The sequence below is a fragment of the Balaenoptera musculus genome, chromosome 12 (assembly GCF_009873245.2).
Source record: "Balaenoptera musculus isolate JJ_BM4_2016_0621 chromosome 12, mBalMus1.pri.v3, whole genome shotgun sequence".
NCBI classification, from domain to species: domain Eukaryota; kingdom Metazoa; phylum Chordata; class Mammalia; order Artiodactyla; family Balaenopteridae; genus Balaenoptera; species Balaenoptera musculus.
The window spans coordinates 9,356,885-9,383,816 of NC_045796.1; the positions used below are offsets into that span (position 1 = coordinate 9,356,885).

The window sequence follows — 26,932 nt, forward strand, 5'->3', positions numbered from 1 at the left end:
CCATTCTGTAACTTGCCTTTTCATTTTCTTACGGATATCTTTCAAAAAGTAAGTTTTAAATTTTGATGAAGTCCAACATGAAGTTCTTTCTCTTACGTTTCATGCTTTTTGTATCCAATCCAAGAAATCTTTACCTAACCCAAGGTGGCAAACCCAAACTTTCCAGAAGAAGTGTACAGCTTTTACATTTATGTCTATGATTCATTTAATTTTTGCACAGGGTGTATGGTAAGAATCAAGGTTCTACTTTTTAAATTTTAAATGCAGATATTCAGTTGCTTCTGCATCATTTGTCAAAAAGACTATTCCTTGGATGTCAAATAGACTTAGCGTGGTGATCATTTCCCAGTAGATACAAATTTTGTTGTACACCTGAAACCAGTATATGTCAATTATACCTCAATTAAAAAAGATGATTCTTCCCCCACTGAATTACCTAGGCATCTTTTATTTACCTTTGACTACCTTGTAATCTCTACCTTATCTACGGTTATGCTCAACTTTTCATTCATAAAATTATTTTAGGTTTTATCTTTCTTCTCTTACTCAAGGCTTGCCAGCAGTTTGTCTACTTCATTAATTTTTTTCCAAAGAACAAATTTTTGAATTTGCTGATCTCCTCTATTGTATCATTTTTTCGCTATTGCATTAATTTCTACTTTTATTTAAATTATATTTTCTTTCTCCTTTTACTGGATTTACTCTGTTGTTCATTTGATCAGAGTTTTATTCCTTTCTAATATACATAAATTAAGGATATATATTCTCTTTTTAAAAAAAATTAACTAGTTTATTTATTTATTTATTTATCTATCTTCGGCTGCGTGGGGTCTTCGTTGCTGCACACGGGCTTTCTCTAGTTGTGGCGAGCGGGGGCTACTCTTCATTGCGGTGCACGGGCTTCTCACTGAGGTGGCTTCTCTTGTTGCAGAGCACGGGCTCTAGGCACGTGGGCTTCAGTAGTTGTGGCATGTGGACTCAGTAGTTGTGGCTCGCGGGCTCTAGAGCTCAGGCTCAGCAGTTGTGGTGCACGGGCTTAGTTGCTCTGCGGCATGTGGGATCTTCCCACAGCAGGGCTCGACCCCGTGTCCCCTGCACTGGCAGGCGGATTCTTAACCACTGCGCCACCAGGGAAGACCCTAGGATATATATTTTCTTATATCACCACTTTAATCCTATCTCACAAGTTTTGATATGTAAAGATTCCGTTATCATTCAGATCTAAGATTTTATAAATATCCATTAAATTTGTTCTTTAACCCATGAACTATTTAACAATGCATTTAAAAATGACCAAATATCCAAATATGCAGCAATTTCTTTTCTTTTCTTTTTTTTCTGGCCATGCTGCATGGCTTGTGGGATCTTAGTACCCTGACCAGGGACTGAACCTGGGCCCCGGCAGTGAAAGGGCCGAGTCCTAACCACTGGACTGCCAGGGAATTCCCACCAATTTCTTAAATTTATGTTTTTGCTATTAACTTCTAACCCATTCAGAAATCATGGTCCATAATCATGAGAGCTACCAATGGAAATTTGTTTAGGTTTTATGAATGCCCTAAAACACAGGCAGGCAAACTATGGCCAGTGGGCCAAATCTATTTGCCACCTATTTTTGTACAGTCCACAAACTATGGTTTTAAATGATTAGGAAAAAATTTCGAGAAGAATGCTATTTTGTTGTATGTGAAATTATATAAAATTCAAATTTTAGCATCCATAAATAAACTTTTTAACTTTATCAACAAGAAGTGTTCTGGTTTTCTTTTCTTCCTTGTTCGTACTTACGTAATATCCTCAATTGTGACTCCTAGTCCACAAAGCCTGAAATGTGTACCATCTTGCCCCTTCACAGAAAAGGTCTGTGAAACCTCAGAACATGATCAACTTTTGTGAACATTCTGTGTGTGTCTGAGAAAAATGTATGTTCTCTACTTGATGGATTCAGTAACTACCAGTGTCCATTAGGTCAAGCTGTTAACTGTGTTGCTCACATCTTCTATATCTTTGCTGATTTTTTTTGCTGTTGAAACTTCTCGGTATATCAATGAATTTATCAGTTTTTACTTTCAGTTCTGTCGATTTCCTTCATATATTTTGATGCTATTATTAATAAGGGCATACATATTTAAAATATCATCTTGGTAAACTACAGCTTTTATCATTATGTGGTAGCACTCTATAACGAAACATCACTTTCTATCTTTAAGTCTATTTTATCCAAAAGTAACAGTTGCTACTCCAGCTTTCTTTTTTCCTGGATATTTGCTCAATACATCTTTTTCACCTTTTTACTTTAAACTTGTATATGTCCTTAAGTTTTAGGTGTGGCTCCTAATAGCATATAGCTATGTTTTTAAAAACATAATCTGTCAAGCATCATCTTGATCGGTGAAGTCAGTCCATTTACATTTATTCTAATTATTGTTATATTTGGTCCTGTTTCTATCGCCTTAATTTACTTTTTCAGTTTGTACTACCTTTTAAATCTTTTCTAGCTTAAAAAAATTGATTATCTATCATCTTCACTGTTGCTTATACTTGGAAATGTTCACCTTCATTGAAATTTGTATCGTTACTGGACTTTTCACACTTCAGGTAGTAATAAAACAAATGAACAAACACCAAAAGGACATGAACTTCTTGCTGTTTTCCCAGCAGGGGTTATAGGTCAGCAGGGGTCAGCACGTCCCCCTCATGACAACGGCATGGGTGTGTGAGACAGCTCCGCGACAGCTGGTCTGAAGGTACTGGAAAAAGCTGTTTGTTTCTCAACTCGGAATCTTGTTTTCTCTGACCTTATGTTTCAACCAGTTACGTTATCTAGCTTTTCTTAAGAACTTAAAAGATTTTTTTTTTTTTACAGACAACACATTAATTCTGCAGTGAAGTGTAAAAGTCCTTTCATTTTGCAAAGATAATGCTACTTATTTTCATGGGTTTTAACTCATTTATCTTTGTGCTAAAGGAAAAACATCTTACTAGAGCGCAAAAACGTATAGCCAGTGACAAGACGCTTCTCCAAGGCACCACCCATCTTACAGTCACAAAAAATGATAAGAGGATGTTTACATGATCTAATTGCGTTTACTAAATTAGGTTAGCATAGAGCGATAAGACTATACCAAAATTGGAAAAACAAAACCAGGGGAACTGAGTCCCTAGTGCTGTTAAGGAAATACGCAGAAAGCCCTCTGCTGTGGTCTATCCGATGCGGGGGGCCGTGGCACTCCTGCCCCACATTCAGGGCTCTCTCGACATGACTGACCAAAGCTGAGGAGCAGCCTGTACGGCCCGCCGCCCAAGACAGCCTTTCCTCAGACGCTCCGAGGCCTGTGCCTGGCACAGCTGGCCTGTGACCAATGCTATGAAATAATGCAGGCACTGTTCCAGACTCATTTTTGAAATAAAGGACTCATAATCATTTCCTGAAAGAAAGAGGGTTAAAGCTTCACTTGGCTTCTGCCAAATGTTTGATTACTTCATGACAATGAAAGGCATGCTATATAACAAAGATCACCTGTCACCTCTTCTAAAGAGTGTCACTTCAAGGATGCTCCTCCTCCAGGCACAGGACTGTCCCTCCTGCCCCCAGACGCCGCTCCCGGAGCACGGACGGACCCTCCGCTCCCTCCACCAGTGAGTCATCCTCACCGGCGCCTGACGCTTCTCATACAAGACGCGACTCCAACACAATTAAAAGCAGCCAAATCTCCCCCAAATGCAAGTGCTTAACGATAACAATTGCTCAATGGATTCTGAGGTCTGTAGAATCAGAGTGGCAAACAGCAAAGCTATATGAAGATCTGGATCAGATCACAAGATACGGTGATTACTCTGGTCAAACCTGAAAGGAACAGGCTTTTGGGAGATTCTAGGTGCTTCCAGATGGTCTATGGTCCATGTAAGCTCATTCACTTCCAGGTCTGAATTCATCTGTTCTTGTTTCTAACACGCTTTTTTTTTGCACCAAACTCTCAATGAAAAGAAAGGCTGAGGGTATATGGCGGTGGCGGAGGCCACACGGCTCTGACGTGGAGGTGACAGATGCCTCCCTCCTCAGAGAAGCTGCCGTCAGCAGGAGACAGTGTGGCAGCACCACCAGGCTGGGGGGGCCAGACTCGCCAATGGCAGTGAAGCCTGAGGTCTCTGGATGTGCTATGAGTATATGCATTTCTGCTAAAGAGAAAACAGTTTATTGTCTGGGAACAAGACAGAGTTTTGGACTCAAACCTGGGTTCAAATTCTGGCTTTACAAACCATGAACTAACTTCCCTGGGTGAGTTACTCAACCTCCCCTGACCTGGGTTTTTTCTTCCATTAACTGAGAGTAACAACATCTTCCCAACAGGGTTCCTGTGGCGGTGAGGGATGACACCTGGGAAAGGCCAGCACTGAGTGCCATTCCGAGGTCCTCCTCACTGTCCTTCTCCGAGTAACGTTCTGTAAGACCTTGTGCCGGCCAAGGTCTGAAGACACGTCTCACGTGATCACCGGGCCTTTCTAGGGAAAGGCTTCACACTCTGGTGGATGGGAGAACAACGGCACTTTCAAGACCCTCAAGGGCAAGTTCAGAAGAGTCTCCACTTCACGGGAAGCTGTGAAGATTCGCTGCCTCAAGGCCTGAAGCTGGTCTTTGGTGATGACATTATGGCGACGACTTAAGGGCAGGTACGCCCTGTGGTCGGCGGCTATGGGTGCTGGCACCTCATAAGTGCTTCAGGCACCATCACAACTTGCGGGGACAACCATCACGTGCAGACAGTGTCACAGCATTTTCCACATTTAATCTTTTTTTTGGGGGGGGGCCGTGCCGCACAGCTTGCAGGATCTCAGTTCCCTGACCAGGGACTGAACCCGAGCCATGGTAGCGAAAGCCTGGAATCCTAACCACTGGGCTACCAGGGAACTCCCTTCCATATGTAATCTTCTGTAATCCTCCCAGTGATCCGTGGAGGCAGCTACCATTAAACTCCCTGCGTACAGATGAGGAAACTGAGGCACAGAAGTAAAGTATCTCCTACTGAAGCGCCATGGACTGAGACGCTGACTCCAGAGCTCACGCTCTTGACCACAGCGGCCACCTTCTAGGTGACGTGAACTTCTTACGGGCATGGAGGTTTCCACATCTGTGGCTCAATTTCAAGGTTAGTTAGTAGTCACAGGGTAGGCGCCACCTCTTCCTTTTTCCACTCACGGCGGAATATAGGAAACCGGTAAGGCCTTACCAGAGTCAGTCAAAATTATTACACCGACCCTATCAAATAAAACTCACACAAAAAAGTACGTTCTGTTTGCACCCAGAGGTAGGTTTGCCTTCTGTGATGACATCTTACAAAGTTCCTCAGCCTAACAGTAACTGCTAGTAAGAACTTCATTCCCTGCAATTTTATGTCACCTCACCGGTCTGCATCTTTCGAAGTTGGAGAGCTCGTAGCTTATTTAAGCAACAGATGGGAGGAGAGAGGGTGAGAATTCATTTCCTTAGAAATGTATAGAAAGGCAGTCACAGGGGAACCACCCCGGAGAGTCAAACAGACTAAGAAACCCCTTGTCAGTAAAGGTTCCCGCAGCACTCGGGCCTGTCAAATCCTTGGCATGGGACCCGTGTCCTTAAACACACGAGACAGGAGCTCCACGCAGCCGTCCTCGTGGGGAGGGAGAGCCAGGGCCATACCATCAGCCACTAGAACCCACGAAGTGGTTTTTAAAATAGCACAGCTCGGCAGGGCGTCCCTGGAGCAACTGTTTTCCTCAGAGCAGCGACAAATTGGTACCAGAAAGGGAGAGCTGAGCGATGACAACAGGTGGCCCCGCTAATTGAAACCTGACCGAAGAGAGTGTTAAAAACTCGGCTTGGGGAGGAGGCTGTGAGAACGGTCGTGTGGAGCTCCCCGTGAGGGAACTAGGAAGACGACAACGCGGGAAAATACCTTCTACAGGGCAGCAAAGAGGCGCTACGCCAGGAGCGCTTTGTCAAATCCGAATTTAACAGGTAATCACAACACTGAGTGGTGAGAAACGACTGCACAGGTTTAATTAAAGCTTAAGACCTGGAGCGTTCTCACAACAGCCGCAGAGCGGAAGGGAAGGAAGGACGATCCTTCTCCCGCTCTAGTGATGTACTCAGCGGGAAGCACGAGAAGCAGGATCCTGGTTTCATTCATCTGCCCTTCGCCCTTCCCTGGAGGAGCCTCCTGCCCGCTCACCTGGGCCCCGCGGTCGTTGACCAGCTCCACAGACCACCGCCCTTCGTACTGGATCCACACGAATATCCCGCCGTCCGCGTCGCACGTGGCCAGCTTCTGGTACGGCTCGTTCCACCTCACCAACACGACCTAGGAAACGACCAAGAAGACACTTACTGCAGGGAAGGAGCCCGTGGGCCGGGATCACGTCTACGAAGTTATCAGACCCAGAACTAACTAGAACGCACGGACAAAGGAAAGGACTCGGGGAGGATGGGGGGTGGGGAGTCCAGCAGAGAGGACACATGGCAGCGCCTCAGGGGACCAGGCCCACGTGACGTGGCCTCCTGACAAACAGCAGGCACCTGAGCAAACCACGAACCACAGCGCTGCAGTGCCCTTTGTCATGACCACAGAGGGGGCCCAGAGACCACCGTACCCGGCCCTGCCTCCACAGTGCCAGGCTCGCTCGCCTGAGGGCCCTGGGAGGCGGGGAAACGACTTCCTCGAAACCTACTGTGTACCTGAGTCAGGGCACTATTTGCTTGGTACAGATGGAAGAAAGGGTGGGGCCTATTTAATCTCATTTTCTCCCAAAGTGAAATTTTCTGAACCTTTGCCAGGCTATATTATTTCCAAGTAGTTCAGCATCTAAGCATGCCAATTTGGAAAAAATACACAGTTGAAATATCTAAGCTGTTCAGGATTTATCACAGAGGAAATAGGAAGAAATTATAAGCTTCAAAACGGATGAGTATGAGAACTTAATTTTTAAATCTGAAAAATCCTGAACGTGGACAATCATTTTCATCTTTCTCAACTACCACTCGTTCACGTAAAAGGTGGCCGCTGGTAGGTGGTCTGTGGGATTAGCCCTCACAGAGCCCAGTAAAACCTGTAAGGGCACAGGGCTATGAAGTGGTCCCAGGTGGCACAAAACCAGCGCCGGGCTCCCCACGGGGAATGCTTCCGGAGGCCACCTGGCCCGCCCGCGCTGGTGACCGTGATCGTTTCCTTCGTCCAGCTCGTACGCATCAGATCCATGCTGCGCGCTGCCGCGTGACCAACATGGAGGTGGAGAAGATGCGGCCTGCCCTTGGCAAGTGCAAAGTCCAGCTGGGAGGCAGACAGCCATGGATATGTGGACACATACTGATGTATGTCAGTCAAATGAGGACTGTTACTAACCAGCAAGAGCACACCTGCTACTCGTAAGATGCGAATCCCATCTCCTCCCAGGACCTCGTGCCTAATAAGCTAACAACCCTCGTGAATACGTGGCACCGGTGCATATGGTCTCCAAGTTCCACTTATATTCTGAAATACTGACTGCGAGCAGCTGAGGCCAAGGACTGATGGTCACAGACCTCCAAAAAGCACAGATCCCTCCTCACGTCCATCTGCGTCCAAACCACAGACCAACACAGAAGCCCTGCCCCTTCTCAAAGTTGTACCATGGGCACCAGAGAGCTAGGAGAGGCCCCCCAGCCTTGGTCCACCACACTTGGTGGTATCAGCATTTGTTGCAAGATGCATACTAAAATCCTCAAATTGTCCAAGAGGAAATTACTACCCACTTAAAATGTAAGGATATTGCAGCTCTTTTTTAAAACTGTGCATCAAGAGCTGAAAGGCTGCAATCTTTTGAGACCTGGCAATTGTCGGCCAAATCTAAGCTAGTCAATAGCCCGCCTGCAAGACGGATGCAAGTTCCACGGATGTGGACACTGCCAGCTGCCGGCGGCCCCATCCAGCTTTTGTCCCTCCACGGGGACTGCCTGTCCCGCTCTGGTCACTGCTCTGCAGGTGCCGCGCTCACACCACCTGCTATAACCACAGGTTTACGTGCACCCTCCTCCTGCTGAGCTGGGCCACCGGAGGAAAAGGGCAGAGGCATGCTCACCTCCGAACACCGACACACAGGAATGCTGAGGATATCATGCCAAACAGCCACACATAAGTTACGATTCTCATTCAGTTATGCTTTGAAAACTACTTCAAGGAGGCTACTTTCGACTCCCAAAGGCATTTTAACAAGAGCCAATACTGACAGACCGCCTATTACAAACTGTTAGGTTGTGAGGATAGAAAGTTAGGAAATCTTTGTCCCTGCGGAGTTCAGTTCACTAAATAGACATAATATCCTGCTCTATATGCAAGTACAGAGTTGTGAACATACACAAGAGGGGGCCTCAAAACAGGCAGATGGGAGGGCAACAAATCCAGATTCATTTTTTTTAAGTCTAGCTTTAAAATTTCTGTATTTAAATTACTGATCTAATTTTAAAAAATAGTAAAACCAACACAATAAAAGTCTTTAAACGCACTGCACTGAATGTGTCATAAAATTTAGAATTTCCAAGTAGCCAATAAAAGCCAACTTCATAAACTTCTTTCAGACCCAACAACAATTGGCCTGAGCAGTGCCGCCCACAATGTGCTGCAATTTGGTCCCTAAAGACACCCTGCATCGCCTAAGCCCACAATCACTAATGCACTTCAGGATGGCTACAAGAGGGCGGAATATGACAGATAAGAACATTTATTTCCTAAGTTAAATACAGTGAACATTCATCTACTATGACCTTCCTTATAAAATAACATTTGATGACAAGGCGTCACATTTCAGAGAACAGAGGTTAGTCACATTTTCTATACTTTTGCCTTTTTCCTTTAACAACCATCGCCACACATGATTGCATATTTAGTTATTATCAGTAACAAAACCTCTCTTCTTCATGAAGACAGCCTGCAAGTCGCAGCATGACACAAACACAAAAGAGCAGAGGCAAAAAAATATTTTAAAGTTATTTCTAACGTTAAAAATTTCTTGGTCTTATGACAACACAGTAGTAGTAGTTGTTGGAGAAACAAAGAGTTCACAGACTCAATGTCATCTTTTCGTAATTCTTGATCAGTTGAGATGCAGCAGTAAACAGAAATGCAGTCCCCATACACACACTTCTTTGCTGTGAGTGTAACCGGTATAACTGAATATAGGTGGGTTGCTCCCCTAAATTAGAGAGAGAAATCTTTCCAGTGATCCTTGGTTTAAAAATAAAGTTAAACTGCGATGTTGTTTCCCCGGATTAGTTTTCTCATTTCCGCTCTCGTCTGCGATTCGGAGCTGCCCGTCTTATCTCCCGGCAGCTCATTTCCTGTTCTACGAATCCCTCCAGTCTGCTTGGCAATGTCAGGACATACCAGAGTGTTGAGGAATTACCAAGCAGGGGCCAGCTGGGTTCTCAGTTGCCCAGATGACGTGGCAGGGTGCTAAGCAGCTGCCCAGGCATTGTAAGGCAGAGCTTTCCTTCCCTTTTAAAGGAAAACGGGGCTCCTGTTTGCTTTGGGCACAAAAGAACTTCAGCATTTAACATGTTAGCTGAAGTATGTGTTCCTCTACAGACAGAAGCTAAGCCAAGTTTTGACCCAGGTCTTTGATTATTCCCCCAAAATGCCAGCCTGTCACCCTCTCCAATGTAAGATTTCTATCATTTTATAGCTATTCTTATCAATAAATACTTATTGAGTACAATTAACGGTAAAGAAATCTACACTAAAAATACAGTGCAGGTCTGCTGAAGGCCTATTTGGGCTGTACTCTAATGCCCTCAATAAGTCACTTCACCTCCTACTTCTAGAACTATTTTTAGGCAGAACAAAACTCTAGTGCCAGTTAATCCAAGGCACCAGTTCATCCAAGAATGTTCATCGTTTGAGGCAGGAACGCTTCAAATGGTGTTGGTAGATATAATTTCTATTTTATAGATATATACAGGAAACCACCTCAGTGAACAACCAGTATCACCAATGTTCAGAAATATTTCCCTCAACCCTAAAAGAATGTAATTTGGATATATGCTAAATACAAAGAGCTCAAGTTATAAATCCCTGTAAGTGATTATTACCACTCAGTTCTTCTTATTCTGTAATTTATTAAGTGAAACTAACTTCACTTGTACAAGAAAAACAAAATGAGTGCCAACTGAATTTTAGATACATTTAGTTGTTTTTTAACAAAGAACCAAAAGCACCCTGAAACAGAGGCTGGAAGAAATTCAATGTGAACAACGGCTTCATGCCCACCAGCATGATGGTCCCGTGAGGTCCAGAGCTCAGCCCCGGCCGCACCGCTCACCAGCTGCATGGCCTCGGGCACCCTGTTGACCCACTTGGGTCCCTTTTGCTCATCTGCAACGGGGGTAACAGTAGTAATCCTTCTAGAGCTATTGTGAAAACTATGATGAGAAAGGACCTTAGAGCAGCACCAGGCACACAGCAATGTCCCCCTACCCAATTCTGGTGCACGCATTCATGCCCTGCACCCCATCTCTGGTTCTCACCAGCCTGACGATTTCTTTGCATCTGTATTCCTGAAGCCCAGTATGACGCCAGGCACACAGTAGTATTCCACAAATCTTTCTAAATTAAAATATTCCTGGGCTTCCCTGGTGGCGCAGTGGTTAAGAATCTGCCTGCCAATGCAGGGGACACGGGTTCGAGCCCTGGTCTGGGAAGATCCCACATGCCGCGGAGCAACTAAGCCCGTGAGCCACAACTACTGAGCCTGCGCGTCTGGAGCCTGTGCTCCGCAACAAGAGAGGCCGTGACAGAGAGAGGCCCACGCACCGCGATGAAGAGTGGCCCCCGCTCGCCACAACTAGAGGAAGCCCTCGCACAGAAACGAAGACCCAACACAGCCAAAAATAAATTAATAAATTAAAAAAAAATTTAAAAAAAAACAAAAAAAAAACTTAAAAAAAAAATTCCTGAAGGACGATTAACCATATTTCTTTAGAATTTTATACTGTTCTCTTTCAACACTAAGATGTTAAAACTAGTCCAAGTGAGATTTGGGGCGGGGCGGGGGGCCGTCAACAGTTGTACTGAGACGAAACTGACATGCCATACAACCCATTTAAAACGTAAAACTCAGTGGGTTTTGTGTCATTTATAGAGCTGTGCAGTCATCACAGCAAACTGTAGAACATCTTCATCAGCCTCCAGTACTCCCTTCAGCCCTAGACAATCACTGATCTTCTGTCCGTTCATATTTGCCTATTCTGGACATTGCAGATAAACGCAATCATACAATATGTGGCCTTTTGTGCCTGGCGTCTTTCACTCAGCATAATGTTTTCAAGGTTTATCCATGTTGGAGCATGTGTCAGTACTTACTTCCTTTATATGGTCAAATAATATTCCACTGTATGGATATACCACATTTTGTTTATCCATTCAGTTGATAAATGTCTGGGTTGTTTCCATCTTTTGGCTACTATGAATAATACTGCTTTGAACATTTGTGGATCAGTTTTTATTTTCTTTGGTATATGCCTAGGAGTGGAGTTGCTGAGTCAAATGATAATTCTACGTTTAACTTTTTGAGGAACTGCCAGATTGTCTTCCAAAGTGGCTGCTCCAATTTACATTCCCAGCAACGATGTATGAGGTTCCAGTTTCTTCACATTCTCTCCAACACCTGCTAGTATGTCTTTTTGATTATAGCCATCCTAGTGGGTGTGAAGTGGTTTTGATTTGCATTTCCCTGATGGCTAACGGTTTTGAGCATCTTTGCAAGTGCTTACTGGGCATTTGTTTACCTTTTTTGAAGAAATGTCTATTCAGATCCTGTGACCCTTTTTAATTGGGTTATTTGTCTTTTTTATTAGTGAGTTGCAAGAGTTTCTCTTCCTAAGCCTTTTGAAACACTCTGTTTGAGGGAAACTTTAGCTTTTATTTCCACATAATCTATTTCTCTCATTTACATGTTCACAGATCCAGTCTTCATTCATTCAATTCAATTTGCTGATAAGAACTCCATGAAGGAAATGGTTCAGGGACAATAAAGGAATTCAGAAAACATGGGTCTATGGTTTTCTAAGCCCTAGGCCAGGGACCAAGGTGCCGCTACGTGGTTCTAAACCGGAATCTGAATTTGTCTGGGGGTGACTTTCGCAGTCCTGGCTCCCCAAGACGCTTCTCAGGAAACTCACAGCTACACATTCCTTCCTGATGTTTTCCAAACCTTCTTGTTGGAAAATGATACATCTTCTTTCTGGGGAGAGTTTATATTATCAGGCAGGACTGAGTTAGGAAAAAAAGAGCTCTATCAAGTCTCCTGATACGAATGCAAAATTACCGTCCCTAGCCTTCTCATCTACTAGGTGGCAGCGAGAGTCTTCCACTAAAGCAATATATAAAATGCTTTGAATGGCTTCATCCAAAAGTACAGTCTGTAGGAAACCCAACTGTCAGTACCTTCATCTCCTGGCCATTTTCTGATTTGTGCATATCTCAAAACCCGTGCAGTTAATACTCCCTGTGACTCCCACTTCCATCCTTCTCTGTTTCATCTCAGTTGCCATCTCCCAAGCAGAATTTTACTGGAAAGTATGTTCAGTCACAAACACTGTTCCCCGAGGTTACAGAGCACCGTACCAGGGCAAAGCATGTGTTCTCCATCGTCACCTCCCACTTATTCTCGCACAAATACTCCTGGCATAGACAACGGTTACTGGCTTTAGCCAACTGAGAGCTGAGACGACCACGCAGTCTCGCAGATGAGGATGTGGGCAGCCAGCACGAGGTCACGCAGAACACTCAAGGTAGGTCAGGCTCCAGGCCAGAGCCTCAGTCTCCTCGCTCCGGTCCAGGGCACTTGTCCCCGCAAGCAAACTGGCCTGTGGCCATCAATCCCTCCGCACCACCGAGGCGCTGCTCACGGGACACACACAGATGGAGCAGACGCCCTGCCCTCAAGGAGCGCCTGGGGGAGCTCGGAGAAGCCGCCTCACGCCTTCTTTCTTACTCCTGCTGTCAGACTTCTGCGATGCAGAAATATTCTGAAAAACAGCTGTACCAACAAACTCTAATTCTGACAGAAGAAAACAAAAATCATATACTAAGGAGAAATAAACTAAAACATTAGCGGTGGTGAAGTAAAGGGATTTTCATCAGAATTTTTCTACGTTTTCTGATTTTCCCACAATGAACGTATTTCCAGCTTCACCTATTCCTTTAGCAAGGAACTAGAACACTTTCTTTTCACAATAATAATAATAATCAAGAGTCTGAAAGTCATTTTTACATACATTAGCTTATTTTATCTTTACAGATATCTTAGGAGGAGGTCTTACCATTATTCTAACCTCCCATTTCACAGATTTAAAAAGTGGAGCTGAGAGAAGGTACAAATATTTCCATAGCCTTTTTTTTTAAAACTTAAAAAAGAGTTTTCACAATATTTATGACAGACAAAACAGTTTAAAGAAAACTTCACCTGAAGCATTGTGCTCATTCAGCTTAGGAAAATATCACCAGGACGATCGGACGCCCCCGTGTGCTCCTCCCACACCTCAGCCCTCCCTCCTCTGAGGAAAAAAACACTTCCTGGGCATTTCATGTTTTTAATTCATATGCATTTTTATACCCACGTATGCATCCTCACTTCAGTATTTCGTGTTTCTTTAAAATAAATATTACAGAAAAAACTAAACAGACACCCAAGAAGAGCAACCAGGATAATAACCTTCCATGCACCTGCCATCCAGCTTCAACGTGACCAGCCTTCCTGCACGTTGTCCAGCTCTGAAACCTCTGTGTATTCTTCAGCTCGGCATCAGGCTGTGAAATCCATCCTCGCTGACAAGCGTGGCTCCAAGCCGTCCACGCTCACCGCTTCATTGCGGTCACCGCGACGACACCACCGTTTGTTAGCTCATCCCCTCGCCGACGAACGCTCAGGCTGCCTTCCCTCTCTGTCCCGCTTTCGTTACGCTAGCGCGGCTGCTCGTGACCACGCTGCCACGGGCCCCGTGAACCGGAGCGGGGCTCCCGGGTCCGCGCTGGGAAGAGCCGGACCGGAGGCAGGCGCAGCTCCGCCTTCACCAGGCGGTGCCAGGTCCCCTTCCAGAGCGAGCCGACAGCGCACGCCCCGGCAGCAGCCCAACTGTGCCTTCGACCCTAGCGCACTCGACCCCGCCAGACCGCAAAACGTTTTCCAACCTGACACGTGTACAATTATTTCAGATTTTGCTTGTGAATGCTTCCTTACCTCCAGACTTTCACATTCTATTCTATTCGAGACGTCCCAGTTCCACGCTCTGAGGAGACAGACCAAGGCTCTGCCTTCTCTCTCCCCGCCGGCCCTCCACTGTGCTTCAGGACAACGGTTTCTCAGCTCCCGGCTGTGCGTCCACCAGCTGGGCCTCCCTTCACGGCTTCCTCCAGCAAGAAATCAGAGTCGTCTTACGAACCCGACAGGCGTCTCTAGGCACCCGCCACACAGCCACCGCCAGGCCCGCCAAGGGCGAGCGGCGCAGGAGCTACAGCCGTGCCCCTGAGGAGCCGGGCTGCGGGCGGAGGAAGGGGCCAGGCTGGGAAGGCGGTGGGCTCTGGCGGCCGAAAGACCCGACCAGCTCGGCACACGCCACAGCGTTCCGGAGGTCCTCCCCTCCATTCCTCCGGGCCGACGTGCTGTGGCTCGAAAGTGAGTATCCCGCAGGGCCGGCGAGCCTGGCGCGCTCCCCAATGGGAGGCCGAAGCTGACAGAGCCGAAAAGGGGGCCCAGGGCCACTCCACGTGGATCTCGAGTTAAGCCTTGAAGCTGGGGCAGGATTTCCTTCAATGCGCCGTTCAAACGTCACTTCCTCTGTGGCAATGTTGCCACCTCTCGTGGGCAGAACTGTGTCCTCTGTGTCCCCAGTCCCCGGCCTGGCCTGCCGCTCCCGCCTCCCAGCTTCCCCCAGCTCTGCCCGCGGCCTCCCCGTCCCGCGGTGGACAGGCTCCAGGCTCCAGGCTCCAGGAGGGAGGTCTGTGCCCGGAAAAGGAAGAATGGCAGCTGACACTCACTAAGGCACTTGCCTCACCCCTCGGTAAGTCTTCTCTACTGGCGTCTTCAGTGATGGTCCCTGAAAGCAGAGCCTGGGATGGGGACCCGCGCACTGCCTTTCCCTGTGGTTCCTCCCAGGACAAAGGCAGAGAGCGAGGCAGGACAGGTCTGGGGTGTAAGGGAAGGACATGTGTCGCTGGAGACCGGCTTCCTCAGCCTGACCCACAGGGAGCCCTGGTGTGTGGCTCCGGCACAGCTGGCCCCGCTCTGAGGCAGGGGTGGCCTCCAGTGCCAGCCTGGGCATTGGTCAGGGGCTGCTGGCCGCTTGGCGGGAACGGGGACGGGGGAGTGGGGCAGGGGACCAGCTGGCAGCTGGAAGCCTCAGGGGCCAACACGCACCGCGGTCGGGGGACGGTGCACACACAGCGGCCTCCAGTACTCCTCAGTCTCCCCTTTGCCAGCTCTTCCGCTTCCATCCTCCGAGAGGCGCAGAGCTCCAGGCTCAGTCCTGACCCTGCCCTCTTCAGTCTACTCCGACTGCCTAGTCATCTGATCTAGTCTCAGCTTTAAATCCATGGTTTAACCATCTAAGCACGATCACTTCCAAGTTCTTGTCTTCAATCCCTTACTCTATATCCTGTCCGACATCTCTACTTGGATGCCAGACAGGCCTGGCAAACTCGGCACATCCCTAACAGGTCTCTTCCCTCCCGGTGCTCTTCACCCACGTGAATGACACCATCTGTCAACAGCAGGAACACGGACAGCAAAGCAGACTTCCCTCCCTGCCTCTCAGGGCCATCAGCTGGGTGGGGGGCCCGTCTGGGCAGAGACACGGTGCTGCCCCCCTGGCAAGGGCAAGGCTTCCTGCAGTGTGGGTGGTGTCCTCTCTGTGGCTGTTAAGTAACAAAGGATGAAAACCTCGGCCAGTGCAGAAGAGATTACTCTCTGCTTGATCTTCACCACCCAGTTCTATGTTTTAACTGTGGTGCTAGCTCCAACATGTTTCTTTAGATATGACCTTAATGCTCATGAAAAACAATCCCCTGCCTAACTAGAAACTAGAGGAGAAACTCAAAGAAAGGAACTGAGAATGTGTTTGAAGACAATGGTGCACTATACAAATATCAGCTCCTGGGGTTATTGCCAAATGGTAAACAACTCTTTAAATTTCTAAGAGACTTTAAATTTTAGAATAGTCTTAGATTTACAGAAAAATTGCACAGATAGTACAGAGGTCCCATATATGTCCCATACCTAGTTTCCCCTATTATTAAGATCTTACATTTGTATGGTATATTGCCACAATTAATAAATCAATATGGATATATTATTGACCAAAGCCCATGCTTTATTCAAATTTCCTTAATTTTAATATAGTGTCCTTTGTCTGTTCCAGGACCCCATTTCGAGTACCACATTTAGTCATCACGTTTCCTTAGGCTCCTCTTGACTACAACTCAAGAAAGTCTCTCAAACAAACGTTCCTTGTTTTCGGTGACTTTGACAACTTTGATGAGAACTCGTAGGTATCCTCCAGTTAGGATGTGTGTGATGTTTTCCTCATGACAGGCTGGAGTTGTGAGTCTCGGGGGCGACCACAGAGGTGAAATGCCATCAGTGGTACACACTCTCAACATGACCTAGCGCTGTTGAAGTTAAGTCGGTCACCTGGTTAAGTAGTCTCCGTTCAGTTTCTCACTGTGAACTGACTCTGCCTTCCCCCTTTCCTCACCTGGACTCTTGGGAAGGAAGCAACCGTGGGCAGCCCACACTTCAGGACCGGCGACCTATGCTCCACGTCCTTGAGGGAGGAGTATCTACATAAATTATTTACAACCCTTCTGCTCAGGAGATTTGCCTTTTCTCCATTAATTTTACCGGTATGGACACCAATAGAATTAATGGATGTCTACTCTGCATTCCGGGTTATAATCCAATACCACTTCCTGTATTTTGCTGCTCAGATTGTTCCTGCTTTGGCCACTGGGGGCAGTTTCAGTTGGTTCCTCCATCCCTCTGACACACCCCCGACACTGTACATATTTAGTTTTGTTTTCTGAGTGCTACCTTTTTTTCTGACACCACGAGATGCTCCAGACTCATGTGTATTTCCTGCTCCAGTCCTTGAATGAGCCATTTCTCCATGGAACCCTGGTTCCTTTTATTGGAAGATGGTACTAGAAACTAAGGTCTGAGTCTAGATCCAAGAAACCAAGATCCAGGTGTGCTCTTTGCTACTTGGGTAGGTAAACGGCTTTTGACATTAAAAAAATCAACAAATTACAAGATAAGCCTGGGACATCTCAGTATCCCACAAGGCAAAACAGATACCAAAAGACCTCTAGACCCAACTGGAAAGGGCTCCCAGTAACCAAGGACGGAACAATTTGAGCATCAAAAAGTGCAAGGCGCTGAGACAAGTACCTTAAAATCCATGTATGCTAAAATCCATGAGTTCACGACAATCCTAAAAAATAAAATCCTCACCGGTAACTTTTAGAGAATGGTATAGAACTTTCTGCTCTGAAAACAGGCACACAAAGGGAAAAAAAACCAAAACCCACATTTATCCTGCCATTATTTACAAACACTACCCTATAACAAACAAACAGTTGATGAGGCAAAGTTTTTCTTGGTGTAAGTATTCCAGTTAATAAATAAAGAAGGAATGACAAAATTAGGATATCATTTTGCAACTATTAATGGAACAATGGCTGTAGGTGAAAGGCTGATGGGACTGCAGTATGAATGGATCTAAATGACAATCCCTAACTAACTCACCAATGTAAACATCACAAAAAGGCAGACAATCATGTATTACATACCTCCTGATGGAAGTGCATGATGCCATCCGTGAAGCAATTCCAAAACAATACCCCCCCCACCACCCCCCCAAAAAAAATCAAACTTGAAGTCTCTAGACCTTAACAACTAGTTTACAAGAAATACAGAAGACAGAAAAACAGACTAAAGAACATCCTGGGGATGTAATTAGGAAAATCCACTTTTCCTACAGAATTTCTCATGTTTCTGGGTTTTCCTAAAGCAAGGAAAATAATAAAGAGATGAACCTATAGATTAAGAGAGGAACCTATAGATTAAAAGATTTAAAGGGCATATCAACCTAATGCGATTCATGTAACGGACCTTGTTTGGACCTGACTCTTAGAACTCGAAAAAAAACCTCAATTTTGTCTAAAAGGTAAAAGATTTCATAGACCTTTTACCAAAGAAGATATATAGATGACAAATAAGCATATGAAAAGATGCTCAACATCATTTGTCATTAATAAGTGCTAACTAGGAGCACAGTGAGGCAACCCTACTGCTGAGGCATTAGAATGACTCAAATTAACTTCTGAGGATACTTATTAGCACTGTGTTCAAGTCCCAGCTTTTTTTAACTGATCCTTTTACTCCTCCGAAAAAACAAAGGAAATATATTACCTGTTCCCCTGCTGTAAATTTCATAAGTGTTAAGTCAGGTCCAACAGTGTCTTTCAATAGAAAGGCTAAAGGGACTTGGGCTTTATCTTGTTGGTAATGAAAAGCCACTTAAGGCTGTTGTTCTTTTTAACATAGGTATACTTTACACAGGTTATCAGATCACTGTGATACACATTATGCACAGAGTATTAAGAGCATTCTTTTTCAAGCTTAAAGTTATATTTTAGTTAGAACCCATTAAATCATAAGATAATGTGCCAGGCAGTGCATCTCAAAGAAGGACATGAAAACATATCAGATTTGGGGGCATGGTTTGTGGGGCTGGAATATGTGGAATTTGAAAAAGCATTAATATTAAGCATATTTTTTAAATTTTATTTATTTATTTATGGCTGTGTTGGGTCCTCGTTTCCGCGCGAGGGCTTCCTCTAGTTGTGGCAAGCGGGGGCCACTCTTCATCGCAGTGCGCGGGCCTCTCACCATTGCGGCCTCTCTTGTTGCGGAGCACAGGCTCCAGACGCGCAGGCTCAGCAATTGTGGCTCACGGGCCCAGCTGCTCCGCGGCACGCGGGATCCTCCCAGACCAGGGCTCGAACCCGTGTGCCCTGCATTGGCAGGCAGATTCTCAACCACTGCACCACCAGGGAAGCCCAATATTAAGCATATTTAAAGCATACTAAGTATAAGTGCTTTGATTTACTTTTTAAAAACTTGTTATTAAAGTATACTACACATTCTTTAATTGATTTTCAGTCATTTCTTTTGCAATTTCAAACAACATTAAAGGAGGATGTAAGATTTTATCACTGGCTATCATATAGAACTAAACATTTCTTGTAAAACATGATTCACACACATACACAAAAAGCTCAAAACCGGTGTCACATGCACCAAATTCAATTGAAACACTGTATTACTATTTCCTTTTACGCATTTTTATCTCTTCCCCCCCAAAACCGTGACTGTGAAACAACCCCACTGTATGGGTATTAATTCCCATACTTTGGAATTAATTTCTCAATAAGTAATATGCTTCTGGTTGGCAAGGGAGAAGAAGAGTGTGTGAAAAAATGGACTCAGTGCTTGATTTTAAAAAGGAAAGGGAAAGGAAAAGAAAGAAAAAGGCCGCACGTCCACTATCTTCACAGTGGGAAGAACACATCTTTGTGTTGTTCAGCCTTCCAGTCTGGTGTGCCTGACTGGAAGCAAACAAAGAGAACTCAGGTGCCAACAGCTGTAAATAAAGCAGATTACCTGAAGTACCAAAAGAGTAGAATCAGGCAGCAACAAATTAGAAAATAAAATATTCTGAATAAAAAGCATTAATCAGCAAAGGTCATTAATTTCTTAAAGTCATTATTGTCTATTAGCAAATGATACTTTTTCCCCCTTGGATTTAGATCTGATTCTAATGTGGAGGTAGCAGGGATCCCAGCTAAAACCAAGATCTTCACATGGACCGCACTAGAGGTATGCAGTGTTAATTTAAGCCAACAAATATGTTAGCTTCCACAATATAACTCATACATTTTATTTATTCTTGAATTTCTTAAAATCTCTTCCCAGTCTCTAAAATAAAAACAGAAAAGCATAAACTGAATTGTCAACCCACCACATTCATGGGGTTTAGACGTCAGAGAAAGCATCATCTATCCTTTTTTTATCATCATAACTTGTTATCTAAGCGCCTGCTAAATCAAATTTATAATTCAAAATGTTCCATTCTAAAACAAGGGAGTTAACCTCCTGTATCTGTAAGGAAATGGACAGACTACAAAAACATCTGATTCTCAAAAGGGCCTGGTACCTGGAGCAGGCATTATCATCTTCACTTTATAGAAAAGGAAACTGAGGTTCAGGGAGGTTCACTTGCCCAAAGTACCCAACCGGCAAGAGGCAGAGCAGGGGCCAGGAACCAGGTACTTCCCATTCCTAGTCCAGTGTGTTTTCCTGCTTATCAATACAAAGTGAAGTAAGGCATGAAGTGATCTTCATGATCCTATTTGGGCGGCGGGGGTGGGGAGGAAAACACCTATTCACCCTGGGAAAACTACTGTATCTGTGAAGGATGCTCAACTTGTTTTTTAATTAGAAAGCTGAAATCTCTAGTCTAGAATTTTTGACTATCCAAAATGACCTATGAAAAATATTGAGAAAACTAGAAAAAAATCTTGGGGCAGAACCAGGAGACATAAGCCCAATGTTTACTGTGAAAGAGAACTTTCTAACAAGGAGCACGGCCAATCAATGGAAGGGGCTGTCTTCAAAAGGCACCTGGAACACTGGAAAGGGTTTAAAAAAGAGGCCGGACAGCCAACTGCCAAGGGTACCTGGAAGCAACTCATCTAACCACTTGTGTGTGTCGGGGGGTACTTCTGGATTAGAACTAGAGGACCTCCATATCACCATCCATCCAACTCCAAGATGACAAATCAAAATTAAACGCAGCCTTAGTTATCAGTGATGCTATGGCCTCAAAAAAAAAAAAAAAGGCTGATCTTTAAGCACCTACCTAGTGATAAACTGCCACTAAATTTGCTACAGGGAAATTCAATGATTAAAGTAGTTAACTTGGCTATTTGAATTAAAAATTTATATGTTAAATATTATAGTAATCTTGTCAACCAGGTGTGTACTTCAGTCGTTTACATTGAATCTAGTAGGTTAACTTTCCAGAGGCTCCTCTTCAATTCCCAGAGCAGTTAAGACAGCAGGATTCCCAACATCCTGTTCTTTAAAATCGCTACCTCTCAGCCCAGCACATCGAGCATTTGGTCAGGAAATGGCATCGCTCCAAACACACTGTCGCCACCTTTGATTGGTAGCCAGGTTTGCCAGGCTACCAACTGAAGACAGAACCTCAGCTCATCTCCCAACAAGCTGACTCTCAGCCCAGCCTAAAGCACGCCTCTCAGATCCAAGGGGGCAGGGCAGAGCCAGAACCAAGAAGCCCTTCTCACTGACAACAGAACACCCAAGTTCCACTCTGGTCTCTAACACCCTGCATCTTCATTTTGTCTGGAAAAGTAAATTGGCCTAGACCATCTCTAAAGATCCTTCCAGCTCTAATATTTTGACACATTGGATTCTATTTGGTCAAATACTAAGCAAATACAGCCTAGTCACCCCTAAGTGCAATATCCTGCAAAACTTAAATACATTTACCACCCAAGAAAAAAAATCTAGCACGTGGCTCATGACATAACACCTGGTAGGAGGGTGGGTAGCTGATGGGAGTTGAGTGAATATGTTATAATAATTCAACTCAGAGTTAGGAGCTAAATAAAAGTCTCCTCCTAAGCACTCATAATTTTAAAAACATGAGAGATGTTACTTTTTAGGTAATTAGTTCAAGAGTTACATACAGATTGAGTTTCTATGTATAGTGATAGTTAATTTTATGTGTCAAATTGATTGGGCCCCTTCTGGATTTCGGAGGCGACATGCTCCTAATCTGGGTGTGACACTCTGGCCTATCTACCTAGTGACCCGAAAAGCTGCCAGGTTGGAGTGGGGCCCAGGACAAGAGGAGGCTCCTCACGGGTCAGGCCCCCACGGGAGCTGGTCTCCGCTCGGGTCACGTGATCCGGCAGATCCAGCGGTGCCTGAAGCACCAACGGCACACAGGGATGCTGTCTGGAGCCTCTGGTGGATGAACCTCAGTGCACGCCCTTCGGGTTCTGGAGCAAAGCCCTGCCATCCTCCACAGACAACCACTCTCCTTTTGAGAAACAGCTCTCGGCCCGAAACAGACTCAATGCTTAACCACGGACCAGCAAGTCACCACGTGACCTGAGCTGCCCATCAGGACCTGGGTGTTACCTGATCCATCAGCCGTAACGCCGGGCGTGCACAGCAGAACTCCACCATCGAGTGGAAGCGGTACATACGTGATCCGCCCGAGCAGGCCCTTGGAAGGCTCAAGTCACACGAGCAAGTGGCCCCAATGCCGCGGCCCCCAATCCCGCGACACTGCCTCCTCCTCCCAGCCCGCACCTATGGCCTCACGGGGAGCTCCCCGCGATGAGCGGCCGGGGAAGAGAAGATGGGGCCTGGGTTCGGCCCGACGTGCGGACGCCGCCCCCCAGTGGACAGCTGCAGAGCCACAGCCCCTCCCTGGACACCCCTGAAGGACAAGCTGACGGAAACCCTCGCAGTGGGCAGAACCTGAAGCACTGCACCTGGCTGTTCAGGTTGCCTGGAGGGAGAAATGGCCTGATGTGCAACTGTTTACCAGTTCTTGGGCTGTGGCCACTGGCTTGCTGGACGGTCAGATACTCAGAAGGAATGTGACTGGAAAACTGGTGACAAAGAAATCTGGGGAAGAGGTTATGTGGCTAGACCACTACGAATGGGCAAAAAAGGTAAAGATGTTTGTGTCCCATGTGAATGCTCGCCAAAGGGTGACATCACCAAAGGGTGACCTCGCCAAAGGGTGACCTCGCCAAAGGGTGACCTCAGCAAAGGGTGACATCACCAAAGGGTGACCTCAGCAGAAGAGGACCTGAGTCATCACGTGGAGAGAATGAACCACTCTGTGGATCGGTATCCACCCCGTCATCGCCCAGTGGGCTCGTGAACAAAGGGGCCATGGCGGCAGGGATGGAGGTGACACGTAGGCTGGGCAACGTGGACGTCACTCACCAAGGCTGACTGGCTACGGCCACCGCTGAGGGCCCAACCTGCCAGCAGCAGAGACCAGCACTGAGCCCGACATCACACCCTTCCCCGCAGCCATCAGCCAGAGACCTGGCGGCGGGTTGATGACACTGGACCACTTCCATCGTGGAAGGGGCACTGTCCTGTCCTGACTGCAACAGACACTCTGGGTGTGGATTTGGTGTCCAGTCACATGGAGCCAATTCTCCCACAGCCGGCAGGTATACACAGGTCCAGGAATCAAGGGGTGGAAATGGGCATGGCACTACCATTACCCAGGCGACCCACTAGCAATGTTTTTGCTTGCTGCTCCCACAGCCCAATGCTCTGCCAGCCTAGAGGTCTTAGTTCCACAGGGAGGAATGCTTCCACCTGGAGACACTGAACTGGAATTAACGCTGCCACCCGGCTACCGTGGGCTCCTCATGCCTCGGAATCGACAGGCAAAGCAGGGAGTTCCTGTGCAGGCCGGGGTGACTGACCCTGACCACCAAGGGGGAAGTGCACCCCTACTCCACACTGGAGGCAGGGAGGGGCATGCCCCACTGTCTCCGTTTCTCGGGAGAACCCCAATCAACACACGCCTGACGTTAGAATTACAAAGATTTTTTGTTTCAAATTTCTGATTGCTCTGCATGTGGTGCAACATTAAAGCATTAAGTTAAAATACCTTACAAGTTTTCTCAAATATTCATATACGATTTTCCCTGTTAATCTTCCTTCTAGTTGTGTAAATATACGCTAAGTAAAATTCAGACGGTACAGAAGTATGTAAGTAGAAAAGGAACATTCCTTGAGATGCTGTACTTCTGAAACAACTATCTTAACTACTTGGTGCACATTCCTTCAGATTCATATTTTCCTTCGCTGGTGAACAGACCTGCACGACTCCTTAATCCAAATAACTGTGTATTCGTCCTCCTCTTTCTAACAGCTAAGTTCCTCACATCGCCTCACAACAATTCCATTTCCTGTCATCATCTCTGCACACACTAGTATCTTGTTTTCGAGCAATTTCTCACTTCTGAATTCTGTATTTAAACTGAACCACAAACTCATGGGCAGAGGGAACACCCCGCGTCTCCCTCTTGTTCCCACATCACAAGACCCTGGTGCCCGGGAAGAGCAGCTCCTTAATACAGCTCGTGTTAACCAGCCAGGACTTCCTTCAGGAAAGTGAGGAGCCTTCCCTCGATGACGCCACTGACTGATCTTCACCAGCGTCCTTGGATGGTCCTCCTAAAGGACTGTCCCACCAGAGAGCTCCTCGGGCCTCCTGGAACTCTCATCTAACTGAAAACTGTGTCAGACGGCCACAGGGAAGAGCTTCCCAACGTTCTCAACTGGCAGCAGCATGAGGGCACGAGGCAGCCCTGCTGACGGCTCAGCCTGGGGGCACAGAGGGACCAGAGCGCATGGGATGACCGGCTTCACGACGTGCGAGCCACAGCTGAGCTGACCTCCCGTGGGGAGCTCTTCCTGCCCAGGTACCGGGTGCCCCTGCTTCGCCCCCCGCCCCCGTTCTCAGTTACCCCACACGTTGCCGAATCCCCAGTGCAGCGTGTACCACACTGTGCGTAACCCTCGGTATCTCAGTGCCAGGCACAGTCCCAACCCCGAGGGTAGTGCCTGATTGTTGTTTGGACTGAACTGAAGTGGAAAAGTAGAGAGCTCACAGATGGAATCACAGATTGGTGTTTTGTTTTGTTTTTTTTATAGAAATACAGTTGATTCACAATGTTGTCTTAGTTTCAGGTATACAGCAAAGTGATTCAGTTATATTATTCTCCCTTATAGGTTATTACAAAATACTGAGTATAGTTCCCTGTGCTATAGTGTAGGTCCTTGTTGGTTATCCATTTTATATATAGGAGTGTGTATACGTTAATCCCAAATTCCTAATTTATCCCTCCCCCCCATTTTTTCCTTTTAATCAGTTGGCAGATAGCATTGACCATGGTTATTCTTTCAAAATTATAATATTTGTATCACAAAAATTGAGTAAAGAATGGATGTCTGTGAGAAAACAGAAACGAAGATGGTGCAGTGCTGTACAGAAAACCATAGTCATATTAAAATTAGCTGAACTTTCTCTTACTTCTCAGTTAAAGGGAGGGAGACCAGTACTTTAAAAATTATTGTTGGAGAAACCTTGGTTGCATTGCACTGTACATTTGGTTGCATTTCAATTTTTTAAAGCATGGTTATTAGGAAGACAATACCATATGGAAGGTATGAATCATCTATGGGAGGTCAACTCAGAACTAGGTTTTAGGCGATGTTTGTGCTTTTGAAGCTCAAAGCGGCACCAAAGAATTCTATTTAACTTGTCCTCATAACATCCCTGGGAAACTTCACAACTTTCTCAGAAGTCGGGGAGCATTTTCAAATAAGACAACATACATCAGAGTTTTATCTAAGACCTTTCCATGACTTATCTATAAGCCAGCACGAAGATTCAGGCTCCTAAAAATCAGTCCAGAATACCACACTGCTTTTGAGTGATTAATTTCAACCACATGGAGGTACAGATTGAACCACTTTTACAAAAACCAGATGGTCACTGAGAATTACGAAGTCTTATCCACCTAAAAAAGAAAAAAGAAACAAACAAAAGAACAGAGAAAGGAGCTGTAGTCTCCACCTACTAGGGTGATTCCAGAGAACAGTAAAAGTAAGAAGACAGCACTCTAAGCGAGACAAGTGAGAAGGTCAGGCTCAGGTAAGCTACAGACCGGGTGATGAGTCTCTAAGTCATGGAGAGCTGACTATCTGCTGACTGCTTGGAAGGCCCTGCCCACACCCTCTGACCAAGGCTCCACCCGACATGGGTCCTTTCAGCGCCTCCAAATGAAAGGGCCCAGAACAGCTCCATCTCTGGCACTCGCCACTGACATATTCTGTTTACTTCTTTTTTTTAAAGTATTTTTAAATTAATTAATTAATTAATTGGCTGCACTGGGTCTGTTGCTGTGCGCGGGCTTTCTCTAGTTGCAGTGAGTGGGGGCTACTCTTCATTGCGGTGCGCGGGCTTCTCACTGCGGTGGCTTCTCTTGTTGCAGAGCACGGGCTCTAGGCGCGCGGGCTTCAGTAGTTTTAGCACGCGGGCTCAGTAGTTGTGGCTCACGGGCTTAGCTGCTCCGCGGCATGTAGGATCTTCCCGGACCAGGGCTCGAACCCGTGTCCCCTGCATTGGCAGGCGGATTCTTTTTTTTTTTTTTTTAAATTTATGGCTGTGTTGGGTCTTAGCTTCCGTGCGAGGGCTTTCTCTAGTTGCGGCAAGCGGGGGCCACTCTTCATCGTGATGCGCGGGCCTCTCATTATCGCGGCCTCTCTTGTTGCGGAGCACAGGCTCCAGACGCGCAGGCTCAGTAACTGTGGCTCACGGGCCCAGTTGCTCCGCGGCATGCTGGATCCTCCCAGACCAGGGCTCGAACCCGTGTCCCCTGCATTGGCAGGCAGATTCTCAACCACTGCGCCACCGGGGAAGCCCTGGCAGGCGGATTCTTAACCACTGCGCCACCAGGGAAGTCCCTCTTCTGTTTACTTATTGGGTTGTGGGACACTTTACACTTACAACCCAGAACATGTGCAACAGATGAAAGTAAGCAGAATAGGCAAACATTCACTGTGTTTTACGTGAACAACTGGTCAACCTGAACTACATCCACCTGCCGGTTTTCTCTTCTCAATTGAGAGGCCTTACTGAGACCTTATTTTCTGCTTACTTATTTCAATACACAGCCGAGAACACCACGTTGTCCCATCAATGAGTCCATGTTAAGAAATGAAATGTCATTAT

General features: G+C 46.1%; 1 protein-coding gene across 3 annotated transcripts in view; it reads right to left on the minus strand.

Moving 5' to 3' along the window:
* TULP4 (TUB like protein 4) overlaps positions 1-26,932 on the minus strand; it is a 234,294-nt gene that overhangs the window by 67,832 nt on the left and 139,530 nt on the right. For all 3 annotated transcript variants that reach the window (XM_036871447.1, XM_036871445.1, XM_036871446.1), the window contains one exon: positions 6,210-6,338. In XM_036871447.1, the coding sequence (XP_036727342.1) occupies positions 6,210-6,338 (129 nt within the window). The remainder of the gene's footprint in view (positions 1-6,209; positions 6,339-26,932) is intronic.